The sequence below is a fragment of the Pygoscelis adeliae genome, unplaced genomic scaffold (assembly GCF_000699105.1).
Source record: "Pygoscelis adeliae isolate BGI_AS28 unplaced genomic scaffold, ASM69910v1 Scaffold34, whole genome shotgun sequence".
NCBI lineage: Eukaryota > Metazoa > Chordata > Aves > Sphenisciformes > Spheniscidae > Pygoscelis > Pygoscelis adeliae.
This window is the reverse complement of record NW_008824658.1, coordinates 1,998,665-2,012,251: the sequence shown is the minus strand read 5'-3', so window position 1 is coordinate 2,012,251 and position 13,587 is coordinate 1,998,665. Positions and strand designations below refer to the sequence as shown.

At 56.2% G+C, this 13,587-nt stretch overlaps 1 protein-coding gene across 1 annotated transcript in view; it reads right to left on the bottom strand.

Annotated features, from left to right (window-relative positions):
• Positions 1-5,210: 5,210 nt before the first annotated feature.
• CAMK2A (calcium/calmodulin-dependent protein kinase II alpha) overlaps positions 5,211-13,587 on the bottom strand; it is a 32,423-nt gene continuing 24,046 nt past the window's right edge. The window contains exons 12-18 of the mRNA XM_009322749.1: positions 9,286-9,318; positions 8,920-9,041; positions 8,400-8,480; positions 8,147-8,195; positions 6,752-6,827; positions 5,821-5,915; positions 5,211-5,443 (exon numbers count right to left, since the gene is read on the bottom strand). Of these exons, the coding sequence (XP_009321024.1) occupies positions 5,211-5,443; positions 5,821-5,915; positions 6,752-6,827; positions 8,147-8,195; positions 8,400-8,480; positions 8,920-9,041; positions 9,286-9,318 (689 nt within the window). The remainder of the gene's footprint in view (positions 5,444-5,820; positions 5,916-6,751; positions 6,828-8,146; positions 8,196-8,399; positions 8,481-8,919; positions 9,042-9,285; positions 9,319-13,587) is intronic.

Below are 13,587 nucleotides of genomic sequence, written 5' to 3'. Positions count from 1 at the left end.
GCCCGCCCCAAATATTCAGCAGTGATCATTCTGTTCACAGCCACAGGTTCCAAAAAAACAAAGGAAAAGGAAACAAAATCAATCCCTCCCCCCGCATCAAGCGCCCGCTGAATCCAACACGGTCACACTGCTCGACAGTTCGAGTGCACTTACAAAAAGATAAGAGAAAGGCTTCAGCTGCAACCATACGGACTGACAGACACGAGGGGACAGGCAGCTACCCCTCCTCGGGGCCTAGTTTTTTGTTACGTGACAAAGCTTGGTATACTCTTAATTACAATATATTTTTTGCAATCATCTTAAATAAATATTTCCATAGAGATTTCCTGTATGTGTATATATATTTTTTATATATATAATATATAAGAGAGAGAGATATCTCATTTTTTTCTTAAACCACTGTTAACATATTTTCCCTGCTTGTCCAAAAAAATATTACAAAAGCCCTAAAATTGTGCGACAGTTAGAAAAAAGGGACAACAACCCAAAGAAGGAAGGAGCCGCTCAACATAGCCCCCTCCACCGCCCCCTCTCCCACTCCCTGTCGACCTGCGGGTGGGAAGGACATTCAGCCGAGTGGCAGGGAACCGGTGGGTGGCCTTTGGGGGACGGATGGCGGAGGGGCCACCAGCCCCCCCCTCTGATGTTCCCACAGCCTGTTCACATCTGGGTTTCCCTGCCTGGTATGGATGAGCTGGGACCTGCACCTTTGGAAATGGGTAACGGCGAGGTCTGTACCCTGCTATCAGGAGGATGGTGGTTGCATCAAGAGAGCGGTGTACACCATGAGATGTGTCCTGCGGTGGGGAAGAAGGGTTAGCTCGGCTCCTGGGATGATCAGAGGAGACGGTTATGGGATCTTCTGCTGGCAGACACCTCTTTGACGTGGGGCTATGTGGCTGCTCTCTCAAACACGGCACTGCTGTTTGCTGCTCCTCCCCAGTGATCCTGCCATGGGCTGCAGAGCAGACCATGAGCTCAGAGTGTGGGCAGATGGCTGCTGCTGCCTGCTCCAACCTCTGGGGCTCCATGGGGGCATCAACTCATGGAGGGCAAAGGGAGGGGAGGCAGGTTTGGGGTCAGACGGCGGTTCCGTGCCTGTGCCTGGCCAGGGTAAGGAGAGGAGCGCCCACTCCTCCAGCAAAGAGCAGAGGCGCAGGAGTGGCCTCTTCTTCTTCCAGAGCGGCCGCACCAGCAAGACCTGAGAAATGGTGATGTTGCAGCTGGACCTGGACCCTGGCAGCCAGGAAGGGAAAACAGGCGATTCCCAAGCCCACCCGCGGAGCTGGGAGCCTGAGACCACCACAGCAAGTGCTTCCCACTCGGATATCCCCTGTGGTCTGCGAGAGGTGGAAGAGATGATCAGTTTGGAGGACTTCTGAGTTTGGTTTGACTCTGACGGCCGGGCGACCAGGTGGGTCGGGCTGTGTCTGTACTAGGAAATGAAACGTGCCACAGCCTGATGGGGACAGGAGGTCCATGGTGGTGAACTCCATCCCAACAAGGTGGCCTCGTCCATGTTGCTTATTGGGAACATGCCCTGGACCTTGTCATCCCCAGAACCATGGTGGGATTGCTGGGTGATGGCAGTTAGTATGTGTGAGGGACAGTGCCAACAGCTTAAAAGTACAGATGTAAGGGCAGCGTCCCTGGCTCTGTGAGCCCCAGAAGGATGGTGGCAGTTGGTGATTTTATTTTTTTTTTTTTTTTTTTTTTAGTTTTCCTGCAAGTTTAGGAGAAATCAGGAAATGTGAAGGAAGACAGAGACAGAAGCTGTTCACCACGGCTACTAAAAGAAAGGGTGGTGGTTTGTCAGTGCTTGCTCAGAGATGCTGTGGGGATACAGGAACCTGCTCTGGAGAAGCAGGGTGAGGTGGGGAAGAGAAACGAGGCAGAACAGACCCCTAAAGTGCAGGTGCTTAATGTTGCCAACATGGGCAGGTTGGGAAGTTGGATCTTCCTTGGTCAGGCTTCAGCTTGACTGGAAGACTAGAAAGAAGTTGAAACCCCAGACTCTGCTTCCCTTGGAAAGGATCAGGAGCATTTTAGGTGTTGCAAGGACATCCAGCTGCCTCCAAAGGAACCTGTCCCTGGAGAGATGACAGTAGGGAAGCCCCAAAGAGGAGAAACCACCTCCAAGAAGACAGCTCAAAGCCTCCCTGGAAACCAAGATGTTCCTCCCTAGCAGCGACTGCCCAAAGTGGGCTCTCAGTGAAAAGAGATTGTATCTACCTCAGCACCTCATCCGTCATCCCCGGCAAACCCCACCACACCCCCTGTCCCAGACCTTCTCCAGCAGCAGCTGCTGGAGCAGCTTCACCCCCACAGCCCACCCGAGGCCCACAGCTATTGGCAGCTCCAAAACCAGGCTGAAATGACGCCTGCACTACAGCCCCCATGCAGAGCCCTGCCGTGACCTCGTCCTTCCTCACCCATCTCGTACCAGTCCCCAAAAATACTCCTGACACCCAGAGAGCCTGTGCATCAGGAGGTGGATGAGACACTCACCATGCCTGGCTTCAGAGCCAGCTCTGGAGAGGGAGAGAGAGAACTATGAAAGAGTTCAGTCCTTCCTTTAAAAATGAAAAAAACTTCAGCACTACGCAACTGCAGGAAAAAAACCCAGATCTGTAAAAACACCCAAACTCTACCTTAAAAGCTAATCCTCTCCCTGCATAGATTTCCCTGCTTTGAGGCCATCTCCTGCAAGCCAATGCAGCTCCACTGTCAAACACCACAGGTCCGCCAAGGGCATGGGGACGTACGTTTGCACCCGTGGAGAACCTGTGTGATTTGCCCCCAAAAAGGCATCTCCTACACACATCGCCAGCAAGCAACTATCGCACCGCTGGCACACACCGAAACACCTCTCAGGGCCTGTTCATGCCCCAACAGTTTGGATTTCTACCCCTCCATCCAGTGGGAAAATATTTTTGCAGTCTGCAAGGATGTGGCTGCGTTTTGCGCAGCAGCCGTCCCTGCCTCGACAGAGAGCAAAGCATTCAAAACCACAGAAAAGGCAAAATACACACTCAGAGTTTACATGGAGAAAACATTTCCTTTTTTTTTTTTCTTTTTTTTTTCCCTTTTTTTTTATGTCCAAAACAAGCGGGTTTTTGTTCATGTCTTTGTTTTTCAACACACGCACCGTCTAGAAAGTTAAACGCCATGCAGATGAAGAGAGTGCAGCTAGAAAGTCCCCCGGGGCAGCAGCGCTGCAGGAGTCTCACATCAACGAGCAAAGAGGTTCCAGTAGGAAAAAAGAGAACAAGAAATGGAAGAATTGCCGGAAAAACACCCACCCTTGGACCTCTACCTGACGGCAAAGAGGTGAGACCAAAATTCCCCTTCCCGGCCATGTCTTCTGTCCTGAAAGCCACGTCCCGGTGGCTCCCCAAGAGCCGCCGCCTGGGTTTGCCCTGCAGGAAGATCCATGGGGTGCAGGAAGGCGCCCCGGGGAGGGGGGTGCCCCTGGAGGTGGGTGCCCCGGGGATGTGGGTGCCTTCGCCCGCCCGGTGCTGCGGGACGGGATGGGACGAGCCGCTGCGGTGTGGGGTGGGGTCTGGCAGCTGCAGGACCCCTGGTAGGAGCATCGTGGCGGCGCAACCCCTCACCAAGTGTAAACACAACGAAAACCAGCAACCCCCGAAAATCCCCCCACCCTCCCTGCCCTAAACAGTTGACTGTTTCTAGTTATTACATAAAGATCCATTTCAGCAAATACTCAAAATCAAGTTACGAAATACACGGTAGGTTGTTTTCTTTTCCCTATAAAAAGGCATGCGCGCAAAGTAGAAGACAGCTAAAGGCTTATTTGTTTTCTTCGAAGCACGATCAGATTCTGCAGAGTTTTGTTACTTTATAAAGCTTGCATTCCTCATCGTCGCTGGAAGGAGTCGTGTGGGCGATGGAGGTTTGCGCCCCGAATTGGTGGCCAGCTTGGTCGACCCCATCCCAGCCTGGGAGCCGGGCGCGGGGGGAGCGCCGGGTGCTGCATTGGAGGGGCAGGGGTGGGTGCTTCGGCGGGGCTGGGTGCTGGAGTAAAGGATCCAGGCTGGGTGGTGGGTGGGGAGGAGGGCGCAGGAGTGATGCTACCGCCGTGGCATGGCTGGGAGAGCCCCGGCTCCCGGCTGTGCCGACGCGGTGCTGGGAAGCAGTTGCCTTTCTCCTCCTCTCTTCTCCCAGCTTCGCCGGTCCCTGCTCCGAGGGGAGAAGGGAGGAAGGAGGGAGAGCATCCCTCTCAGCACGACAGCCGCTCGGAGCCAGGGCACAAGCCTACTCGCCCTCCTGGGAAGGAGCCAGCCTACAATCCTGGGAAGGGAAAATAAACAGATAGCCTTTACTCACCCGTCCAAACACTGCCCTCCTCGCCCAGGGGCGCGCGGAAGCTGGACTTTGCAAAGGGTTTAAACCGCGGTTCCCCGGCTGAGGCTGCCGGGAAGTGGGAGCTCGGGTCGGGAGCCACGGTGGCAGATGGGGACCTCCATAGCAGCAAAGCAAAATCCACCAGTGCACAGGGCAGGTGCAGCACAGAGCAGCTCAAAACTGCCCCCCCTGCCCTCCTCTTCCTCGGGGGGCTCTCAGCAGAGTTTGGGATGGAGGCGGATGACGAGTCCGAGCCCAATTCAGGAGACGTGCCGGATGGTGGGGGGTCCCAGCAACTCCATGCAGCCGAGGAGGGAGGCCTTTACCCCGGCACGCATCATCTCGCTGGCCAGATGCTCGGGTTTAGGTTCATGTTTTCTCTTTTCTTGGTTCATGCAGAGGAAGGGGGCCCAGTGCCCCGGCCCCGGTGGGGTAGGGGGGTTCGATGGGATGCTTGCGCGGCACCAGCAGGGCTGTTGCGTGTGTGCGGTGAGAAGCGAGGGGTTATTCCAGCGGGAACCAAGCAGCAGAGCCAACAGCCAAAGTCCCGTAGGTGAAGATGTCGGAGGAGGTCTCCACTTGGTAGTCAGTCAGTGACAAACCCCACACGGGCAGGACCGCGCTTCAGCTGCAAAACACAAACCGGGCAGAGAAGGAGTTTTCTTTGACCATCCCTTTGGCAGAGCATCCCTCTCCCCAACGCCATCTCATGGCCGTCGGCCATCTCCTCCCCACTGCAGATCCTCAGGGCAGGATCCCACCCGCTTCGCAGCCTCAACGCCACAAGGAGCCCACACCGTCCCCTCCACGCCCCCCCGTGCCACATCCCCGGAGCCTCACAGGGCTTACTGCGGTAGGACGGAGGGGGCGCCGGATCTGTGGAAGTGGACGATTTGCCATTTGCCATCCCGGCGGTGCCAGATGCGGCTCTCCTCGGACTGGGCGGTGCGAGGGATCCCTCCCGCGTCCACGTACTGCGTGATGCGGATGTAGGCAATGCAGGCGGACTCGTCTCCCATCAGGTGGATGTGGGGGTTCAGGATCGTCGTGTGCACGGGCTTGCTGTTCCGGGACCACACTGGAGAGGGGACAAATACAGGCAGCTTTAGGCAGGGGAAGGAGTTTGGGTGGCTCTTGCCCAAGGCAGCAGCAATGTGGGAAGGGGAGATGCTTGAGTTAAGCTCTCTGCTTAGAGGGGCTGAGTAAATGCTGCACGGGTGGGTTCAGGATGGGTCCACATAGAAAACAGCTAACCAAACAACTCCTCTGCATACAGCCCCGTCCCAGTTGACCTAGCAGGCTTGATTCACCTCCTGCTGGGATCGTCCAGATCAGCCAGGGGTGCTCCCAAAGCCACCCTTACCCTCCTCTCTCCAGCAAGCTGATGGAGGTCAAGACACAGCTGGGCCCATGGGAGGTGGGAAGGGTCCCTCGGGAGGCAAGGGGGCTGCTTACGGTTTTCAAAGTAGAATCGGTGGAAATCCAGGCCTTCCACGAGGTTGCCCAGAGCCTCGGGCTCGAAGGCAGTCATCCCAGGGTCACACATCTTCCTGGGGAGGTGAGAAGGGAAGAGAAAAGGGAGAGGTAATCTCACTGCTTCTGGCGTGAGAGCCTGCAAAACCCAAACGGCTCGTGCTCAGGATGACTCCCCCTCAGTCTGAGACCAAGGAGCCTCTGCACCAGTGAGCAATTCAAGCAGAAGTCTGGCCTCTTCCCTGCACTCTGCGTGAAGCCCACCCCACCTCACCTCCAGCCCACCAACTGCAGCCAGGACCCCAGCGAGGCAGGGTGAATTCTCCATTGGTCGCCATCTCCAATTAAACCTCCCAAAACACTGCCGTCTTCTTTGTAAGAAAGAAAAACAGCAGGGAAAAACTCATATTCTCTGCTCTGTATCAAAATACCCCTTCTGCGATTCTCTGAGGCAGGGATGAAGACCTGCACTCTCTCAGAAATCACTGATTAAATAGGCCTTGGACACAGAAGAAGCGTACTCTGAGGAGCATCAGCTCAGCAAGTAGAAAGCAGTTATGCTTCCAAGCAGCCTGTGGCAATCTGGGTATAATGGATACCATGGATGCAATGTTCCTTCTTCCACCATAAATCACGTTTACAGTTATTTGTCTTTCTGCAAACCAGAAAATGGGCTCATCCATGACAATGACACCAGAGAGATGTGGTCAGCTTAGCGTGAAAGAAGCACCAGGTTTGGAAAATTATGTCCCCTGCTTCTCTTGGATGGTCTCCATGCCCCACCACCACGTCAACCTGGTCACCCTGCCCTGGGCAGCAGTAAAACCTCCTGGGCTGTGGTGTCACGGTGAGAGCACTTGCTCCGGGAGGCTGAGCCCCCAGCCTGGCCCAAACCCACGCTGGGCACACTCACGTGTAGGACTCAAAGTCGCCGTTGCTTATTGCTTCGATCAGCTGCTCTGTGACTTTAATGATTTCTTGCTTCCGTACTGTTGGTTTAAAGAGAAAAAGAAAATAAAAGGAGAAAACAAACCAAAAGTGCTGGCGTTGCAATATCGGTGAGGTATCTTTTTCTCATTAGAAACAGACGACGGGGCATTGGGGGCCATTGGAAACTGTCCAGGGGGAAAGCAGGAGAGGGACTTGGGAGAGAGATGTGGGGAAGGGCTCTTCATCCCCAGAGAGGAAAGACCTCCAAAGTCAGGGCAAAACTGAAAACCCCTGTATTTTCCTAAAGAGCAAAAGGGTTAATCACTGAGTGGGCTTATTAACGTGAGCTGCCCTCGGCCCAAAAAGGTGGCACAGGCCGGTCTTGGCTGCAAAGCCTTGCCAAGCCAGGACTTTCTACCCCGTGAACTCGGAGCAGGGGCCAGCCAGGGCAGGCTGGACCAAGGACGCTCTCACCTCCCTCTGAGACAAGAGGAGAGGGTCTCAGCTGGGTGGGAGGATGGGTGGGTGATGTGGTCATCCACCCCGGGAGACACAAGGAGGGACCCCGTGAAGGGCACGGCACCATGCAGCTGCTGCTGGGGACCCCAGGCGCTGCTGGCTCAGCTGGGAAGGGACCAGGCTGCAAGAGCAGGTTTGGCTCCCCGGGATGCAGGAGGAGCTGCCAGAGGTAACCCTGGGCTTATTAACGAGGCTCTGCTTCAAATGCAAATCGGTGTCATGCTTGACAATTTTTTTTTGTACCGTGGCTAATGAAAGGAGAGGGAGCTCGTTCAGAAAGGAGGAGAGGGACCCCCATCGCTTCCCAAGCGCCACCTGCCTCTGTGCCTGCTCTCGGGGAGCCGTTCCCCAGGAGGACAAACGTCCCATTAACTCTTATGTCAGGCCAAAGTCCATCTTGCTTTGTGCTGGGATCGCTTCGTTGGGAGACTTTACAAATTAGCACTGACAAATTATTCCCTGGGTTATTCTTAGAAAGCTGGCCCTGGCAGGTGGGAGACAGGGATTTCCCCTGGAGGCTTTTCCCAAAGGGCCATTTATTTTGGAGGAGCGGGTGGCCAGGCTGCTATCCCTGCAGATTTCTGCCATTTCCATACCTCCTTGCAGGGAACATCCCTGGTTTTGGGACCCCCCCCTACTCGCCAGCAGTGCCCCAACTGCTCGTGGTGGTGACTCAGCAGTGAAACCACCTGTGGCATTTCACCCCTAAGGAATGAAAGCCACTTCTGAAGGGCCCCGAGGCAGCTCGATGGTCATGGGTTTTGCTGTAGCCAATATCTCATTAGGGTGGCCAGACTAATGACCTCGGGGCACCCCTCCAAAACAGCCTGCCCACCCTCCCGGGTACCCCCACCGGTACCTTTGGTGTCTTCGTCCTCAATGGTGGTGTTGGTGCTCTCCGATGATTCCTGAGCAAAGAACAGAAAGGAGAGACGGGACGGTGAGAGGGGTCTTCATCCCGTGCCAGGCAGAGCTCGTGTGTTTGACAGCCCCCCGAGTCCGACCCCACAGCGCTCGACTGTGCCAACGGACAGAAACCAAGGAAAACGCCAGCAGGTCCAACCCGTCCTCAACCACAGCTCTAGGGCAGCGCTGGCAGAGCCCTCCCTGACCCTCCGCTCCTTGTAGCCAAGGGCACAAGAGCTGGGCTGTGGAGGGTCTCGTAGGAACGGCGCTGCCTTTCCTACCGACGCCTGTGGGGACAGAGACGGGGGCAGGTCCGGGGTGGGTTGGTGGGTTCCTAGGAGCGTTGCCGGAGGGGCAGGGAGAGGGGCTGTGCAGGGGTGGAAGACACCATGTTGACTGTACGATAAAGAGAGAGATGTACAAATTAACAGCGAGGAGGAGCTGGGATGAGAAAGAGGGGACTGTGCAGGAGTGAGAGAGACCACACTGACCGCAGAGTAGGGAGAGAAATGTACAATAAAACAGAGTGCTTCCAAGACCCACATGGACCACCGAAGGCTGAGACACAGCTCTTTCAAGAAACAGCTGAGCACTACACAGATTTGGGGGGGAGGGGGGTACTGACCCCCCGTCTCTCTCCAGGAGCCCCATCAAGGCGACTCTGCTAGCGGAGCTAGAGCAATGGCTCTGCTAGCTCTTCCCAGCAGAGCCTTGCTTATGTATTACCCATAATACCCCGATGTAGGTTGGCAAGGTGTCCCATGACCATACAGTCCCCGCAGAGGCATGGAAGGTGTTTCTCCAAGGCTCCTTGGACCGATGCAGCCTGCAGACCTGAGTCAGGAGAACTGGGAGAAACGGCATGAGAACCCATCAGCAAGAACCAGGGCTGGCTTCCCACCAGCTGGTGGCCAGCAAGTGCCTGCACCAACCCTGTTAATGGGGTTTGTGGGTGATACGGCTTTGAGGATGTTCCCTCCAACCCCGGTGTCCCTTCTTCCCTACCCCGAGGTAACTTCCAAAAATGGGGGAAGCTGGAACATGTAGATAGGCCCAGCAATATCAGCATTGAGGAAGACGAAGGACACTCACCATTAACTGAACGCTGGAACTGGACTTTCTTTTCTGGAAAAACAAGGAGAAGAGATGGAACAGGAAGAGACACAGAGTGAGAAAGGCAGAGAGCGGCACGTGAGAGGCAGCAGCTCCTGAGCCACCCTTCGTGGTCCTCGTGGACGGGCAAACGAAAGGCGCGGGGGGCAACCTGGTGCTCCTGTAGCAACGTGCCGCTGGCTGCGGTGCTGGTGGTGCCATGCCAGCTCCCTCCCCGCGTTCCTGCTGGCACCTTTCTCTCCTGACCTGCCACGATCTCTGGTGTTGCTCATCCCAAGGACCTGGCTAGTCCCTAGAGTCAATGACCACTCTGGTGGCTCTGTGACCAGGCCAGCAAGCTCACAGGAACAGGAGTGGGATGCTGAAAAGCTAAGGCAGCTCCACCACCTGTACAGCCCTGCGCCCGCTGTGAGTGCCGTCAGACTCTGGAGCTGTTCTGGGTGCATCTGCCCATGTTGCTGACTAGTATGGAGACGCTCAGTTAGTTTTGGACCTAGACCAGTACTAAGCTGGCTGGTTTAAAGCCAGCATGGCTATTGCTACTGGACCCCACAAGGCAGACACACCGTGTGGGAAGCTGTCCTGAGCACAGCTCCAGTGCTTTAAATCAGGACAAGTCTCCTCCAAAGAGAAGACCTTGCGCATGCACAAATTTATCTCCATCCTTGATCATTACCGCTAGGCTTTAAGGCTTTTGGGTTGGGTGACCCCATAGCCACGTTTCTGCCTGCAGTCCCAAACTACTTCTGGACCCTCCTTCCTTGCTGTGCTCTGCTCCTCGTCTCCGTCTTTAATCTAGCCAGAAGACAGGGGGACGTGCACGCTGGCCTCATGCCCTTTCTCCACCTCCAGCTCCCAGGGGATGAATCACAGCGGGTGACAGGGAACACCAGTGTGCAGGAATCAGAAGCTGCAGTGCCAAATAACAGTGTGTTTTACCAGCATATTTAACAAGGCACTGGCTCTGCCTGCCCTGTAGAGGGAAAAGCAGCGCACACAGTGCAAATCTCTTGGAAAAGTCCGTGGAGCGACCCGTCAGGGTGCGTGGGTGGGCCGCAGTGTAAAAACTGCTGATATCCATTCCCCCTCATTGCTCCTTTCACATCCTAACTGGCTCCCACCAGCATCGTCACTGAGTTTCCCCCTCTGCCGGTGCAGCTCTCCCCTCCCTCCCTAGGTCCTACGTTAATCCTCGCCCCTCCTTCACCGAAACAACAGATGTCCTAAAGGGCAGAGCGAGCTGCGGTATTTCGGAAGGAACCTCATGGGAAACGGAGCCGCCAGAGTTGGGCTGTCTGCAGGAGGGGCTGACAGCTTCTGCTACCCAAGGACATGAGACGGGGCAGTAAACTGCAGAAATTTCAGACGCAACAGAATGCAACACAAAGCAGTGACCGCGTCGAGTCTGGACATACAGTAACAGGATGCAACACGGGGCAGTGAGCTCATTAATTTAGGACGGGACAGGATGTGACATGGGGCAGTGATTTCATTAGTTTACAATGTGACAAGATGTGACACTACACAGGGCAGTGAAGGTATCATAGCTACTGGGACCAGAAGACCTCCCACAGACCCCAGAGCAGGGCTCGAGGGGGATTTTTGGTCCTGTGAATGCTTTTAGTAGGGGAGGAACCTCCTGGGGAGGGTGAGTTTCGAGCCCTCTGAGCCTGGGCTAGCACCACCCCGGTGCTGAAGGGCTGTGCGGGCAGGCTGGAGGGCAGCACCAGCTACCTGGTGCCCACCTGCGTAGCTTTGGGCAGGAACGGCAGGGGTGGCTGCCTGGGACCTGCCTGCTCTCATGAGGACGGTCAGTCCAGCAGGTTTCTCCAAATGGGGACACAACTCTTCCGACAATGAATCACACCACGTGGCCTGACTTACAGCCCTGCTCTGAGCAGGCAGGACCGTTCCCTTCCCACCTTCCCACCCACCCAAGGCAGGTTTCCAGGTTCCTGCCTCGCTTTTCCAGCAAGATGGAAAGAAATGAACGTTACCCAGCGATGCCCTGACATCTGCCAGCTGCCCACGGTGGGCCATTAAAGCTTCGCCCGGAGCACCCAGCCTTCCTGTGCCCCCGTGGGTGGGTTACGCTGTGAGTCTCCCCAGGCTGAGCATGGGAATGAGAGGTGGGATTGGTAATGCTGAACGTGGCCAACACAAGCAACCTGTTGGGAATGAGCTTGCCTCGACTTTGTCTTCTCCTCCTCTACCTTCCTGGCCATCTAGCCAGGCCATCTCACCTCCACTTGTTGGAAAGGGGGCAATAAAAAAGCAAACTCTTTCTCCAGAGCTTGTACACCCTCTTGAGCGGAGTGTTGGCTGGTAGACTGCACTCAGGATGAAGCCTCACTCGCTGCTCCCTGCTCACCAGTGAGGGGCTGAGGACAGGGGATGCAAACCAGCCTCTCTGATCCCACTCTGAAACCAGACCCTCCTTGCTGAGTTTCAGTGATGGGCCAGAAGGCTGTTTACCCAAACTAGCCGTTTTGCTACAACAGCAAGTGCCCCTCTTCCCAGGATAACGTCTGCCCTCAAAGCTACTTTGAAGTCCAAGAGGGAGCATCATTAGCAAGTTGGGCTGGCAAATGGACTTCTACCACCATACCATCCCGGCAATGCTAGAGATGAAATTCAAGGCTGTCCCTTTCTGCTGGAAAATTAGATTCAGGACCGTGCCTGATGAAGCCTCTCCATCCACCAATCTCTCCTTTTACAGCTTAAAAACGCACCTCCTGATTGCTCTCACCTGTGCTCCAGCAACTCGTACCAAGTCAGCTCTACCTGTGGTGTCACTTCTCAGGTGACTCCCAGAAGCAGCCGGGACCTCAGAGCAGCAGAGGACAGGCCAGCAGTGGCTGGCAGATGGGTTGCTGGGACTCCCATGGGACCTGTCCCCTCTGTGCCAGCACTATTGTCCAAATCTCGCAATCCTGTCATGGAAGCCACATGATATCCTGACACCACGGCCCAAAGCAAGGGGGCCCCATTGCTCTCATAGCAATGCAGGCCATCAGCTTCATGTTGCAGAATAACGCTGCATGGCCCGGTTTGGAGGGTCCTGCATGGTCTCAAGCCTTGCAGGCTTGTCCTGTCCCAGCCGCTGGGTCTGGAAGGAGTGGGAGAAAGACAAGCCATCCCTAGACCTCTGGCTCCACTGAACATTTGGACTGAGGAGGGAAGAAGCCAGCTGAGGGCTCTGCTCTTCCAAAACCCTGCGCCCCTCACAGCCCCACAGCTGGGTCCCTACGAAAGGGCCAGAGGAAGGAGAGCAGCCGTGCTGCAGTCGGGCTCCCAAAGCTCTGCCTGACACCTTGCACCCCTGCCCTGCCATAGGAGATGTGATCATGCCAGCTCTCCCCCGCTGAGTGAGAGCTTGTATTCATGAAGGGAACAGGTAAGGAAAGACCCTCACATGGACCATTCCTTCCTGCAGGAGGAGTTTGTCAGAGCTCGCTAACCACCACGTCTCCGTATCATCAGAAGCAGCTGCTCAGCAGCAGGATTTTGCTCCAGGAGCCACCTTGTCCTGGAGAAGAGCTGTGGCCCCGCCTCGGAGGAGCAGGTGAACCTGAGGGCTCTGCAGCCCAAGAAACAAGGTCCACCAAGCACCGGCTTTAGAGCATCACCAAGCCATTTGCTCTGTCAAGCATCACCAAGTTCCTTTGCTCTGTTTGCCATTGGGCACAGGGGGTCAGCAGCGCTGCCAGAGAGGGTTAAAGGCACCCATGTGCCACCCAGCAGCACACCAGCCCTTGGGGAGGGGATGGGACAGGAGCTGGGGGGCAAGCCCAGCCCCACCAGCCGCAGCGGGATGCATACTGGGGCGAGCAGGAGATGCAGCCGCCCATCTCACCAGACGGCTGCTGCCAGGCTGAAGCCGTGGCTCCAGGCTGCAAAGCTGCCTCCCCCTGCCCCCTGTCCCCTCTCCTGGTCCAGCCTCTGCCTCTCCCCCTCCCTGGGGGCAGCAAGGGGCGAGCGCATTTTGCAGGCAATGAAACAGCAGCAAATTCTCCCCGCGCACCCCTCCAGCACCAGCCCGCTCCCCTCGCTCGCCGCACTGCAAAGACTCCTGTTCACTGCCTGTCCTGGCAGGAGCCGAGCCGGTGGCGCAGGGACACACCGGGCCAGGCGGGCCAACGCCGGCCCTTTAAGGCGCGGGGTGTGGTGGGGACCGCCGGCACAGCACGGAGAACCCCACCGCCGCCCCAGCAGCAGAGGGGCAGGCGGGAGAGGGCGGCAGGGACAGGGCTTGCCCTCCCGCCGGCCTTCTTCTTGGTG